This window comes from Pseudophryne corroboree, chromosome 6 (genome assembly GCF_028390025.1).
Source record: "Pseudophryne corroboree isolate aPseCor3 chromosome 6, aPseCor3.hap2, whole genome shotgun sequence".
NCBI lineage: Eukaryota > Metazoa > Chordata > Amphibia > Anura > Myobatrachidae > Pseudophryne > Pseudophryne corroboree.
Genome location: NC_086449.1, coordinates 380,994,576 through 381,008,859, shown reverse-complemented (window position 1 = coordinate 381,008,859; position 14,284 = coordinate 380,994,576). Strand labels below are relative to the sequence as shown.

At 43.5% G+C, this 14,284-nt stretch overlaps 1 protein-coding gene across 1 annotated transcript in view; it reads left to right on the top strand.

The window, feature by feature from the left end:
* Positions 1-14,284, top strand: part of EXOC4 (exocyst complex component 4) — an 868,528-nt gene that overhangs the window by 684,249 nt on the left and 169,995 nt on the right. Inside the window, exon 13 of the mRNA XM_063926760.1 lies at positions 12,008-12,163. Within this exon, the coding sequence (XP_063782830.1) occupies positions 12,008-12,163 (156 nt within the window). The remainder of the gene's footprint in view (positions 1-12,007; positions 12,164-14,284) is intronic.

The window sequence follows — 14,284 nt, the reverse complement described above, 5'->3', positions numbered from 1 at the left end:
TTGGTTTGAAGCGGATTAATCGCTCATGCGTATAGTTATGGACATAAGAAGTTTATGGACATTTACTATATTTGCACTTTATTACCCATGCGGCGGGAAACCCAGTTTCCCACCCACCTGAGCAGTTAGGAATAGTCACAGCCCACCTGTATGAACCAACCTATGACCTTTTGTTATAATGCGGAGACGGATTCCTGTGTCCAATGAACAATAAGAATGTAGGGACCATTGTAGTATACTGTACTCAGTGTATATAAGGTCAGCCGGCCTGAACAGCTTCCCCACTCTCTCCGCAAAGGGTTTTCATATTGACAAACTTGGGGTCTGGTACCAGGCTGCGCTGCGATCGTTCCCAGTGTGTGTGTAAGTAATTCTCTGTAATCATCTCGCTCTTTGTTTGTATTGGCCACATTCTCTCTCTTTCTGTTTAGTTTAAGATTGTAACGTTATTGTATATTTCTGTCTAGATATTCTGTTAGATTTATATGTTAGTATGTAGTGTATGACTTGTAACTGTTTTACCCCTTTTCGATATAACTAAAAGCAAGTTAGTAAAGGTGTTGGATCCTTAGCACGGTATCGTGTGTTCATTTCATTGCAGTGGGTAATAGGAGCGTCTCGATCGCTCAAACAGCTTTAGTGTTAACAAGGTTAAGCAGCGTTATATCGCTACAGTGTTTCAGTACAAGGTTTACAGTATAAGAATATCCTTTGCTGCGTGTTACATTCAAGGTTTACTGATTGTCATCTTGTGAGCGTCTGCGCCGCTCGTGATCTCCTCGTGGTCTCGAGCGTCCGCTACGCTGGTAGCGTAGCATTACGGTAGTCGCTCGCCTATAGTGTGCCCGATACCAACAGCGTATTCTCGCAAGCGTTTGTGTCGCTCGAGCGGCTCGCTTCCGATACAGCATCCGCTACGCTAAGGGCGTACCCTTACGGTACCTCGTGCGCCAATTGCGTACGGTGTCTCTTAACCTTTTTATAGTGTGTTATATAGAATAAATATTAAGATTTATCACCTATTAAGGTACACAGTCAGCGCTGATAGGGGTCTCCCTATGGTAAAAAAGCGCTGTGTGTGGGTTGGATCCAATCTCTGTCTGTCTTCTTGGGGGGAAACTCTGTCTGCCCTCCCCTGTGTGTGTGTGGAGTGCTTGGTGGTCTCCTTTAGCTATGTCCAGGGACACTGTGTCATATGCTGCGGAGGATTTGTCCTCCCAGGATGATCCCATTCCATGTAATCAGGATAGCACTTGTTTAGCACAGATACCAGCAAGGGAGCCTGAGTGGTTTTCCTCTATCAAATCTTGGATTTCTCAGATTTCTGGCAGGGTTACAAGTAATGAATCTGCAACCCAGGTATTACAGAACTCTATGGCAGTATGGCCTGTTTTTGGTACCTTGGGACGCTCCGCTATATACCCCCATGCGCTTGTGCATGTCACACAGGATGACATGGATACCGATTCTGACACCACAGACGGTGATGGGGATGTGTTACGGGGGTCTGCATCTCTTCCAATGGGGGTGCAATTGATGATAGAGGCTATCAAGGATGTATTGAATATTAATGATACCACACCTGAGCAGGTTGAGGAGGCTTTTTTCACTGAAAATAAAAAAGCCTCGCTAACCTTCCCTGCGTCAAAGATAAACCCGGAGAAAAAATTCCAGATCCCTAAAAGGGTACAGCTGGCGTTTCCTTTCCCTGAGGAGGATAGAAAATAATGGGAAAACCCGCCAATTGTTGATGCATTTGTGTCCAGACTCTCAAAGAAGGTGGTTTTACCTGTTCCAGGATCTACCACCTTAACGGATCGAAAAATTGATAACACACTTAAATCAATGTACACTGCTTCAGGTGCCATATTACGTCCCACTATTGCTAGTGCATGGATTGCAAAGGCTATAGTAAAGTAGTCGGCTACCTTATTAGAGGATTTGGATACGATGGATAAGGGTGATGTTGAATTATTTTTACGCAACATTCACGATTCAGCAGGTTTTATGGTAGAATCCATGAAAGACCTGGGTTCCATGGCTGCGGGAATCTCTTCCATGTCTGTTTCAGCTCGTCGGGGACTGTGGCTGCGCCAGTGGTCGGCCGACGCGGAATCCAGAAAGAGTGTGGAGTCCCTACCCTATACAGGTCAGGCTCTCTTTGGGGTAGCTTTAGACGCGTGGATATCCACCGCTACAGCGGGTAAGTCTCCGTTTCTTCCCTCAGCTGCACCTGCTCCGAAGAAATCCTTCTCTTCATCAGCAACACAGGGGGTAATTCCAAGTTGATATCGCAGCAGGAAATTTTTTAGCAGTTGGGCAAAACCATGTGCACTGCAGGGGGGGCAGATATAACAGGTTTGCCAGCTCTGTCCTACAAGAAGCTGTCCAGAAGTTGGTGGAATCACAGGTCATTGTGCCAGTTCCTCCTCATTCGCAATCCACAGGTTACTATTCGAACCTTTTCGTGGTACCCATTCTGAACCTAAAATCATTGAACCCCTTTCTAAAGGAGTTCAAGTTCAAGATGGAGACTCTCTCAGGGCGGTGATATCAGGTCTGGAAGAGGGGGAATTCCTGGTATCCCTGGATATCAAGGATGCATACCTCCACATTCTGATCTGGCTGCCACATCAGGCTTATCTCCATTTCGCATTACTGGACTGTCATTTCCAGTTCCAGGCCCTGCCATTCAGCCTCTCCACAGCACCGAGGGTGTTTGCCAAGGTGATGGCAGAGATGATGGTTCACCTCCGCAAACAAGGGGTGAACATCATTCCATATCTGGATGATCTGATAAAGGCATCGTCCAAGGAGAAGCTGCTGAAGTCCATTGTTCTCCCAAACCACCTCCTCAAAATCCACGGTTGGATTCTGAACCTTCCAAAGTCACATTTGGAACCAACCCAAAGGTTGTCCTTTCTGGGAATGATCCTAGACACAGAAGTGCAGACGGTGTTTCTTCCACAGGAAAAGGCGTTGGTGATACAAGCTATGGCCCGGGATGTCCTGAAGCCAGCCCGGGTGTTGGTTCATCAATGCATTCGCCTTTTGGGAAAGATGGTGGCCTCTTATGAGGCTCTCCCGTACGGGAGGTTCCACGCTCGGGCCTTCCAACTGGATCTCCTGGACAAGTGGTCAGGATCTCATCTGCACATGCACCAGAGAATACGTCTGTCGCCGAAGGCCAGGATTTCGCTCCTCTGGTGGCTGCAGTTACCTCACCTTCTGGAGGGCTGCAGGTTTGGGATTCAGGAATGGGCCCTTCTAACCACGGATGCGAGCCTTCTGATCACTCAAGGAGTAACATTCCAATGAAGGTGGTCAAGTCTGGAAGCCAGCCTGCCCGTCAACATCCTGGAACTAAGAGCCGTATACAATCTTCAGGCGGCCCATCTTCTAAGAAATCGGGCCATTCAAGTGCAGTCGGACAATGTAACGACAGTAGCCTACATAAACCGACAAGGCGGAACGAAGAGCAGAGCTGCAATGTCAGAGGTGACGAGAATCATCCTCTGGGCAGAAAGACACACGTTGGCACTCTCAGCAATCTTCATTCCGGGAGTGGACAACTGGGAAGCAGACTTCCTCAGCAGACATGATCTCCATCCACGGGAGTGGGGTTTCCATCCGGAGGTGTTCAAGGAAATAACAGACCTTTGGGGGTTACCCCAAATAGACATGATGGCCTCTCGTCTCAACAAGAAGCTCCAACGCTATTGTTCCAGGTCGAGGGACCCACAAGCAGTGGCAGTGGCCTGGTGTCTCCGTGGGTGTTCCAGTCGGTGTACGTGTTTCCACCACTTCCACTCATTACAAGAGTTCTAAAGCTCGTAAGGAGAACAAAAGTTCAAGCGATCCTGATTGCTCCAGACTGGCCAAGGCGGGCTTGGCACGTGGACCTTCTGAATCTCTTGCAGGAAGAGCCGAGGCCCCTTCCTCTTCGGGAGGACCTGCTGCAGCAGGGGCCGTTCGCCTATCAAGACTTACCACCATGGCTACGTTTGCCGGCATGGAAGTTGAGTGCCTGATACTTGCTCGGAAGAGCATTCCGAAGAAGGTCATTCCTACCCTGATACAGGCTAGGAAAGGGGTAACGTCTAAACATTACCATCGTATTTGGAAGAAATATGTCTCTTGGTGTGAATCCAAGAAGTTTCCTACGGTGGAGTTTCAACTCTGACGTTTTCTCCTCTTCCTGCAAGCAGGTGTGGATATGGGCCTGAGGTTGGGATCTGTGAAGGTCCAGATTTCGGCCCTATCCATTTTCTTCCAGAAACAATTGGTTGCCCTCCCTGATGTTCAGAGTTTTTTGAAGGGAGTTCTGCACATCCAACCTCCCTTTGTACCGCCTACGGCGCCTTGGGACCTTAACGTGGTGTTGCAGTTCCTCCAGTCGGATTGGTTTGAGCCTCTACAGGAGGTTGAGGTCAAATTTATTACATGGAAGGCTGTCACGTTGTTGGCCTTAGCTTCTGCTAGACGTGTGTCCGAATTGGGGGCTTTATCCTGTAAAAGCCCTTACTTGATCTTCCACGAAGATAGAGCTGAGCTCCGGACACAGCAGTTTCTTCTGAAGGTTGTGTCGGCATTTCATATCAACCAACCTATTGTGGTGCCAGTGGCTACTGACTCCTCAATTACATCAAAGTCCTTGGATGTTGTAAGGGCTCTGAAGATATATGTGAAGAGAACTTCTCGTCACAGAAAATCGGACTCTCTGTTTGTCCTATATGAACCCTAAGAAAATTGGGTGTCCTGCTTCTAAACAGACGATCTCTCACTGGATAAGGTTCACTATCCAGCACGCTTATTCTATGGCAGGATTGCCGTGTCCAAAATCTGTCAAGGCCCACTCTACTCGTAAGGTGGGGTCTTCCTGGGCGGCTGCCCGGGGTGTCTGGGCATTGCAACTTTGCCGAGCTGCTACTTGGTCTGGGTCGAACACGTTTGGAAAGTTTTACAGGTTCGATACTTTGGCCTCTGATGATCTGAAGTTCAGTCAATCAGTTCTGCAGGACCCTCCGCGCTCTCCCTCCCGTTCTGGGAGCTTTGGTACATCCCCATGGTACTAATGTGAACCCCAGCATCCTCTAGGACGAAAGAGAAAATAGGATTTTGGTTACCTACCGGTAAATCCTTTTCTCGTATTCCGTAGAGGATGCTGGGCGCGCGCCCAGCGCTTCGTTTTCCTGCACCCATTTTATGTTTCAGTACAGCTTGGTTTAGTTATGTAATTTATTGTTACTTGGTAAGAAATATTTCAGCAGTTGCTGAGGATTTCAAGCTAGTTAGCTTGATGTGCCTTGTATGTGTGAGCTGGTCTGAATCTCGCCACTATCTGTGTTAAATCCTTCTCTCGAAGATGTCTGTTTCCTCGGGCACAGTTTCTAGACTGAGTCTGGTAGGAGAGGCATAGAGGGAGGAGCCAGCCCACACTCTCAAACTCTTAAAGTGCCAATGGCTCCTGGTGGACCTGTCTATACCCAATGGTACTAATGTGTACCCCAGCATCCTCTACGGACTACGAGAAAAGGATTTACTGGTAGGTAACCAAAATCCTATTTTTAACTAGGGAGGCCAATCCCGGGCTTTTTTTTCAATCCCGGGATTTGGGATTGAAAAACTCTCAATTTCTTAGATATACCTGGGATTGAGTTGGTAAAAAAATATATTATTTGATGAGGCCCCCCCAAAGGTATAAAATAACTTCATGACCCCCTTCCCAACCAGCCCAGGGCCCACAGTAACTCACCCTCCTCCAGTCCAGAGAGTCCACTCCAATAAGAACAGCACACACAGGTCAGCAGCAGCTGGAGCACATGTACCACCAGTGCACTCCCGCCCCATCACAACAGTCCCAGCTAGCCACAAGCCCTGATTCCCAGCAGCGGTGATGAGCCCTTGAGCTTCTCTCTGCTCTGGCTGCAGGTCAGGTGCCAGATCTGCAGTACTCCTCTCTGGCTGAAGGGGCATGCTGGTGTGGGGCTGCGCAGGGTGACCGCTGATGTCACACCATGCACAGCTCCACAGCCAGGGGCTGGGATATTCAGGAAGCATCTGAGTGCTGAAGGTGCTGCCCAGTATTTAAAAAAAAAAATGTGCATGCACTCATCCCAAAATCCGGGGATTGGAAGGTCCATTCCTAGTATTCAACTCCCAACAATTTTAGGCCAGAATGCCGTGATCCTGACAATCCTGGGATTGGCTACCCTAGTGTTAGTAAGGTTTACTTTTTCAGTTATAGAAGCTGTAATTCAATTTAATGAAGTAACGTATGTCACTGGGCTTCACTCATCATTTGTACAGTCGTTATGGGGAGACAGGACAACACTTCTGTATAGATATGTATGCTTATACATAGAGGTTTATAGAATAATAAAGGCATATTTAAGTACAGCTAGCAAATGAGAATTTATATTGCTTATGTTTCATGGTTTTGATTAGAAACCTTACAAAAAGAAATGCATCTTTATGATATTCTTGATCATATTATTAAAAAATAAATAATAATAATAGACAAGAAAACATATACATATAAATTGAAACATTTGTCTATTTGAACTGCATCTTTTAAAATCTGTCATATAAGCTTTAAATATTAAACTGGTTATTAACTATTGTTACCCTTAAACTTTCGTGTGTGTATGTGTGCAGTGTATACAATCTATTGATTCATATCTCTTCAATATTGTTTCTCTTAACTACTTGGTTAAGACCGGTATTATGTATTGACCTCAACATAACTAAATCATGGAGTCTTAAAATGGATTCAGTGTTTAGTATATCGCTTGGGACCTGCAGGACTTAATTAGCTTTGCATGCTGGATACTAGGAAAAAGCAATTACACACACATGCTATGAACAATCTATATTTTATAGTTTATGTTCTAGATGAACACCAGTGTAGCTATTATAGAAACTCTGGCAAGCATTTACATGTGATACCCTCTGGCTCTCAAAGGGCTCAGACTGAAATTATATGTTCGTTATGTTAGTGCATTCATAAATGTAAAACGAGAAATCAAATTATTGGTGATAGCTTTGATGATTGGATTAACAAAGTACGTTGCAAGCTTTAGCGCTAATAGAAAATCTAGAATGGAGGCTTCACACAGACAGATATGATAATCTGTCCACACACACTAATCCATTCATGCGGAAAATGCAGCCGCTCCGTTTTTACCGCTTGCATGACAGGACTTCTTTTATGCTTGTCTCACATTGTAGTTTTATTTATTCTACTTATAAAATTAAATGTTATGCATGTTTGCTTAATGGTATTTGGCAGCATGGGTTTGTTTTTTTTGCTGTTATTTTACTTAACGATTACTTTAAAATCACTTTAAGTTTGTAAATATGAAATATGGAGTGCTCCAGTGGAAGACTTCTACCGGAGCACTGCCAATAGACTAGCTGTTTCAGTGTATGGTAACTCCATTCCTCAAGTACCCCCTAGTAGGTCAGAGGTTTCAGCATCTCTCTGGTGAGAACATGCGGTATCATTACTGTACCAATGAAATATTTGAATTCATTCAGTTATGCTTGATTAAAGACATCCTTAAAACATGACTTGTTGAATATATTTGAGGAGCAGGAGTGAAAATGAATACAGTGAAAAATAGGAAATTCTTACCTTTGGTTGTGCTTGAAGGTCCTTAGGTCAACTTTACTTAGGTCAACAGTCATTAGGTTGACCACCATTGGTGGACACGCATTAGGTTTACACCTGTAAAAGGTTGACATGGCAAAGGTCGACACATGAAAAGGTCAACATGAGTTTCCTTTTTTTTTACTTTTTCATACTTTACTATTCACGTGGACTACGATTGGGAGTAGTCCCCTGTGCTGAACGCAGCGAGCCATGCGAGAGGACACGGTGCACTAATTGGACACCAAAAAAACCTACAAAACTCATGTCGACCTTTTTCATGCTGACCTGACAACTATGTCGACCTTTTCTATGTGTTGACCTACTGTCTGTCGACCAATAGTGGTCGACCCAATGAGTGTCAACCTAAATAGTGTCGACCCAGGAAACCCATTCCGAGCTTGAAGAAAGCAGACCACAGGTTCTACACTGACCTCAGTAGGCTTTTCTACTGATGTGGACACTTTTTGCACGGTATTTTCTTGTTCAGTATCCACAGTACTTCTCAAATAATGCAAACCTCCCTAACCTAGAAATGTTCCAAAAGGACCATAGTTATTAATTTACTGTAATACAGTATTTACTGATAGTATGCATATACCGTTCATGGTATAATTTAACAGAATTACATCCACGATTTCCCACATTCCTTTAGAAATATTTACCCAATTGTAAGCACTTGGTCTACATTGTTAATAGTACAACTTAATGTAAGCTTTGCCAATTATATTCACTCTTTTATATTATTTTCCAACTGCAGCTTATCTATGTACAAGATTTCCATTACAGTATGCAATTATATATGCCTTAAAAGAGCAATGCCCATAAAAATAGGCATAGGGTATTCTACCCTGTTGTACAGCAAATGCGCCATGCCATGCTTACACCATGTACTCATGATTCCTATGGTAAAGAATTATTGGCTTCTCTGGTTAGGCCATTTCTTATAAACAGAAATAGTCTCAGATGGCCTTGTCTTCTAAGCGGAGCTCTGTTGATTAATTAGCAGATAATGGGCAGTATTTAATTCTTTTTACCCCTTTCCACACCCATTCTGTTTCTGCTGACGGGCGAGGTATAATCATTTCAGCTCGCTACACCCTTTACACAGCTAAACCTGATTACTATGGGCGTGATATGTGCAATAACGGGGATCACTTTAGAAAGGTGAATGGGTGTGATATATCATTTGAATACCGCCCAAAAACTTTTGGAGGTAACGATTAAGTTAGCTAAGCTCCTTTCTAGAGACTCTTTTTCTGTCAGATGGGCTACATAATTCTATTAGATTTTAGGTATAAAAATATATTCCCATGTGCTTTATGGTGGGATAGTTTTCATAAAAATCTGTGGCATATTGTCCTTGCTCTCAGGCACCCATTAATTATATATTAAACTGTAAAAGTATGTTTATGTTATTGTTTACCACTAATTGGACTTTTCACTTAAATATGAGGAAGAGTACAGTTGCTAATGAATAGTATTCGCTTTAGTTACAGTTAATGATGGCAAATTGCCACTGCACTGTCTCTTAGGCTGGATTCATCTTGTTTCTCATTCCATTTATCATATATTTCTTAGGGGGGGTTCTTGTCCATTTTTCTTTTTTTGAAACAAAATCTGTTTTAATATCAAAAGTCTCCAGTTTATATCAGAACTGCTTGGGGACCAATGTTTTCCGTGGTTTTATTAACTTATTTAGGAAGCAATTTTTTTCTAATGTTCATTAGATACAGTTTAGATCAAAGGCAAAAGATACAAAGCAATGGGGGAAAAGTAAGAAAACACACACACACACACACACACACACACACACACACACACACACACACTACTAATAGCCATTGGCTGAAAACAGAACATGCAGCACATTAGATATAATCATACAAATCCATCGATGGGACTCCATGCTGGGGTATTGAACTTTATCTCTGCCTGTACAGGGATACTGGGTCAGCTCAGATTGACAGCTTGTGTCTTGAATCCGTGCCACCAAGGATTGTAAAGCACATATCTGTTCTATACATTTTAGTAGTAAAAATGATAAGGTTGTCTGTAGCCAGCTTATCATTATAGTCTGTTCCGCTGCAGCTAAGATAATGTGAAAAGTAATTTTTGTGATTTAATAGGTAGTGAAGGTGGGACACAAAGGACTTGGTGAAACAGAAACACAGACAAGAGATGCAGCCAGTTTATATAAACCATGTCCCAAATGTCCTGTGCTGTCTGGTAGGAACACAAAATACTATTTATTCCATTTTCCTTTTCATGCTATCTACATGACCCCATCCTCATATCACTTACTGTACCTGTCCTAACCAAAATCCCACTGTCATATCAAGACCAACCAGAGTTATTGTCTGGTCAATCTGTAAGAACTAAATGAAGAACTTAATAATGGAGATTAAATAAGTGAACTTAATGGTGTGGTTACTATTCTCCATATGCCCACAACAGAGATTACCTAAAGTTGGCATTTGAACAATGTTTGAGTGTACTTGTATTTCTGACTGCGTTCCCTAATAAACTGTAAATAACACATGTATTATGTATACATCAGGCATTAAATAATCTTGACCCATTTTTTTTTATATATACAATTTTTGTTTGCTATGGAAATACAAATACAAATCAACTATAAAGTTTTAATATATATTATTTTCTATCAAAAATCCACTTGAACACATCAGGTATATGTATGAAAACAGGAAAATAGCTTTCTTCCATGATTACTACAGTGCTGCTACAGTATCCTACATAAGGTATAAGGTTTGCATGTCAGTGCCAGTTTTGTCTTCTAGGCACTATGTAAAACACTGCAGCAATATGCATGGCCTAAAATAGTGTTCTTAGTGCTTAGAATGTGCATCAGCATTTTTCTTTCTGCAGCATAGTACTAGAATGTCCAATCCTAGTATTCAACTCCCGACAAGTTTAGGCCAAAATGCCGGGTTCCTGACAATCCTGGGATTGGCTACCCTAGTGTTAGCAAGGTTTACTTTTTCACTATCTCTTTTTGTAGGTATGGTGTCTTGTCATATACTACTCCACCACATGTCTCTTCTCTCCCCCCCCCCCCCCTCCCCTCCCTCTCTCCCTCCCTCCCCTCTTTTATTACAAGTCCCCATTTTGGGCTGTTTATTTAATGTGTTCGAGTATATTGGTGTTACTGTGTACTGACACATTTTTTCTTTCTTTGTCTTGCATTATTGTCATTGTGCTTGATCATTTGCATAATTGACATGTCCCAAAACAGATCTTTGTCACTACATGATCACGTTATGATATTACTAGTCATTGCAAGCTACTTTTTCTAATAGTGTACTATATTTGTAATAAGTCCTTGCTCTTATATTGTGAAGACATGAGAATGCATTATTTTTGTAATTCTTGATATGCTTTATTTGAAAATTCATATAAACAGTTATGGAAAAAAAAAGAAAGAAGTGCAGATATTATCTCACCAAAGCGTGCTTACCATTATGTGGTTCTGGAATTGCTGCAAACTTCTGGGCTTTTTTCGAACTAACTCTCTATTACATTGCACACTGAAGTTGTGATTATCAGATATTACCTGCCATAAAGTTAGTGCATGTTAAATCATAGTCCATTCATAGTCAGTTGTGCGTGTTTGAAGATGTGGCCAGAAGATGACCACTATAAGAATCTGAGGCGGTCATTCAGACCTGATCACTGGGCTGCAAAGTTTGCTGTCCTGCGTTCAGATAGTCGCCGCCTCCAGGGGGAGTGTAAATTCGCCGTGCAAAGTGTGCGATCTTATGTATTCGCAGAGCTGAAAAAATCCACTTTGTGCAGTCGCTGCGCAGCCCAGGACTTACTCCTCCAGTGCGATCACATCGGGCTGATCAGGGCCGGAGCTGACATCAGACACCCTCCCTCAAAAAAATTGGGAACACCTGCGTTTTTCCGGACACTCCCTGTAAACGGTGTTGCCACCCACAAATGGCCTCTTCCTGTCAGTCACCTTCCGAACGCCCGTGCGTTCAGATTTTTCGCACCATCCCGTCGGTGACCGTCGATGCCCGTTGTTGTCTGACGCGCGTGCACTTTGCGGTAACGCACAGCAGCGATCAGATCTGAATGACCCCCTAAATGTGATCATCTTTCAACGAGGTCAAGGAATAGCATAGCTTAGCTTTTTTTTTTCTTTCTTGCTGACAGAAAGCCAGCTGACTGGTGAAACATGCACCTTTAGGGAAAAATGGACTTTGCTACATAATAGCTAGCTAGAATAATGGAAGCATGCATTTTCTTTTAAAAACGTATATATAATTGTTTGTCAATAATACTCATTCTGTAGCTCCAAAATATAATAGTGGTTGTTTTCCTTCCTAGGGGTATAGTTCAGTCTGATGAAAAATTGGTGATAAGTGCTTCCTGGGCCAAGGATGATGACATCACCAGGCTTTTAAAGTCGCTCCCTAATTGGCTGAACATGACTCAGCCTAAACAATTAAGACCCAAAAGAGAAGATGAAGAAGATTTTATACGGTAAATCCTTTTCTTGTTCACTGATTGTAGGGTGAATGGCAATATTTTTTGGGTTAGTAATTATTAATCGGTTTTATAACATCAATATTGTGCAAAAGCTTAAATATAGATGCTCAGAACTGTATTTACCAGTCTAACCAAACTGTTTGCAACAGTTTCCTCTTGGGTTAAAATAGCAATAACTGCAAACAGACAGCCAGTTGATGGTGCTGAATTCCATCATTTTTTACACATGCATGTAAGTTCCTGGCAGTCTAAAATATATCTGTAAAACCTCCAAATTTTAACAAGCGTTTCTACTTTTCACAGTGAGTTTAGCTGCCTCAGATTTTTCAGTGTCAGACAAGCCTGCCATAGATGTGATGGGGAAACAAACAAGTAGTAGCGTCAGCATTGCCCCAAATGCATACCTCCCAACATGACCCTCTCCAGGAGGGACACAATGCTCTGCTTCTGGATTTTTCTCTTCATTTTTGATTACCGGCACCTGTGTTGAACAGGTTAATGGATAAGAAAGGTGTTTCAGCACAGGTGATGGCAATAATACGGTAAGAGGGAAGTCCAGTAGCAGAGCATTCTCTCCCTCCTGGAGAGGGTCATGTTGGGCGGTATGCAAATGTGCATTCTAAGTCAGCTGGTGTCACTGGAATAACAGGTTGTAATTGCTGGGAGTTAATATTTGCTTATCATGCAATACAGTAATATCTCCCGGAAGAACTCTCTGAAGACACAAATACCCCAAATGTCTGTCTCCTTTCCTGTTTTTGTCATATACTGTAGATCTCAATGAGACATCCCTTCACTGATGATCAGGATCCCTGTGCCTATCCTGTCAAATCTAGCAGCCAGCAAGAACGTTAAATGATCTTGTGAGCATGTGTGTCAATTGAGATCTCTAGAAATGATTTCCAGTATTTATGCACCAAGTGCATTGGCTATCTGGCTCCTAGGATTTGTTTAACCCTGGTGTATAACATTGTGAGTGCTGATTATTTGGGGTGGTATTCATGTGACCGCCGGTCAGCTAACCGACAGTCACATGACCTCCTCCACCATCCCGACGGTTCGCTATCCCGATGGTCGGCATGCCGACCAACAGGGACGATTTCCACTCGTGGGTGTCCACGACACCCATAGAGTGGGAATAGAACCCGTGGCGACCGCAGGTCGCCACCGAGCTCGCAGCGTGGCAAGCGCAGCGAGCCCGCAAGGGGCTTTCTGCACTCGCCCCTCCCCGCCGGGATCCCGGCGTCGGTATGCTGCCGGGATCCCGGCGTCGGTAAGCCGTACTACACCCGATTATTTGTGCTCTTAAAGCCTATATTCATCAAAAAAGGGATGATTTATGAACCCAGCTGGAGCTGGAAATACCAGTTTCGAGCCTACCTCATGTGATCTGTCCATATAACTCTATCTTCTTACCCTATACACACTGATTTCTCTCCACGAATCATAGAGATGTCAAACATTCTGATCACTGCACAGGTCAAACCAATATCACTCACCTGATACACAGTGATTACTATACACAGATCGCACTGGTAATCAGACACAGAGCTCACTATATGCAGGTCACACTGACATCTGACACATGAGAAACATCGATGATTAATATTCTACATATCATGCACTTGATACACATTGATTCCTATACACAGGCTACACCGATAACTCAGGATACACAAATAACACACACCTGATAAACACTAAGCAGTATGCACTGCCACGCTGTCCTCATTCTCCTGGGCCACACTGATCACTCTATACATGTCATACTGTTATCAGACCCATGATACACTGATCAGTGTTCAGAGGTCACCTTGATATTACACACCTGATACACAATGATCACTACATACAGGTCACACTGATATACAGTAACACATGCCTGGTAAACACTGAACTCTATATACAAAACTTGTATACACAAAGGTAGTACCGCGGGGCGGTAGGGAGGGGATAGAGAGACGCGGGGCGGTAGGGAGGGGATACAGAGACGCGGGGCGGTAGGGAGGGGATGCAGAGACGCGGGGCGGTAGGGAGGGGATAGAGAGACGCGGGGCGATAGAGAGACGCGGGCGGTAGGGAGGGGCTAGAGAGAGGTGGGGCGGTAGGGAGGGG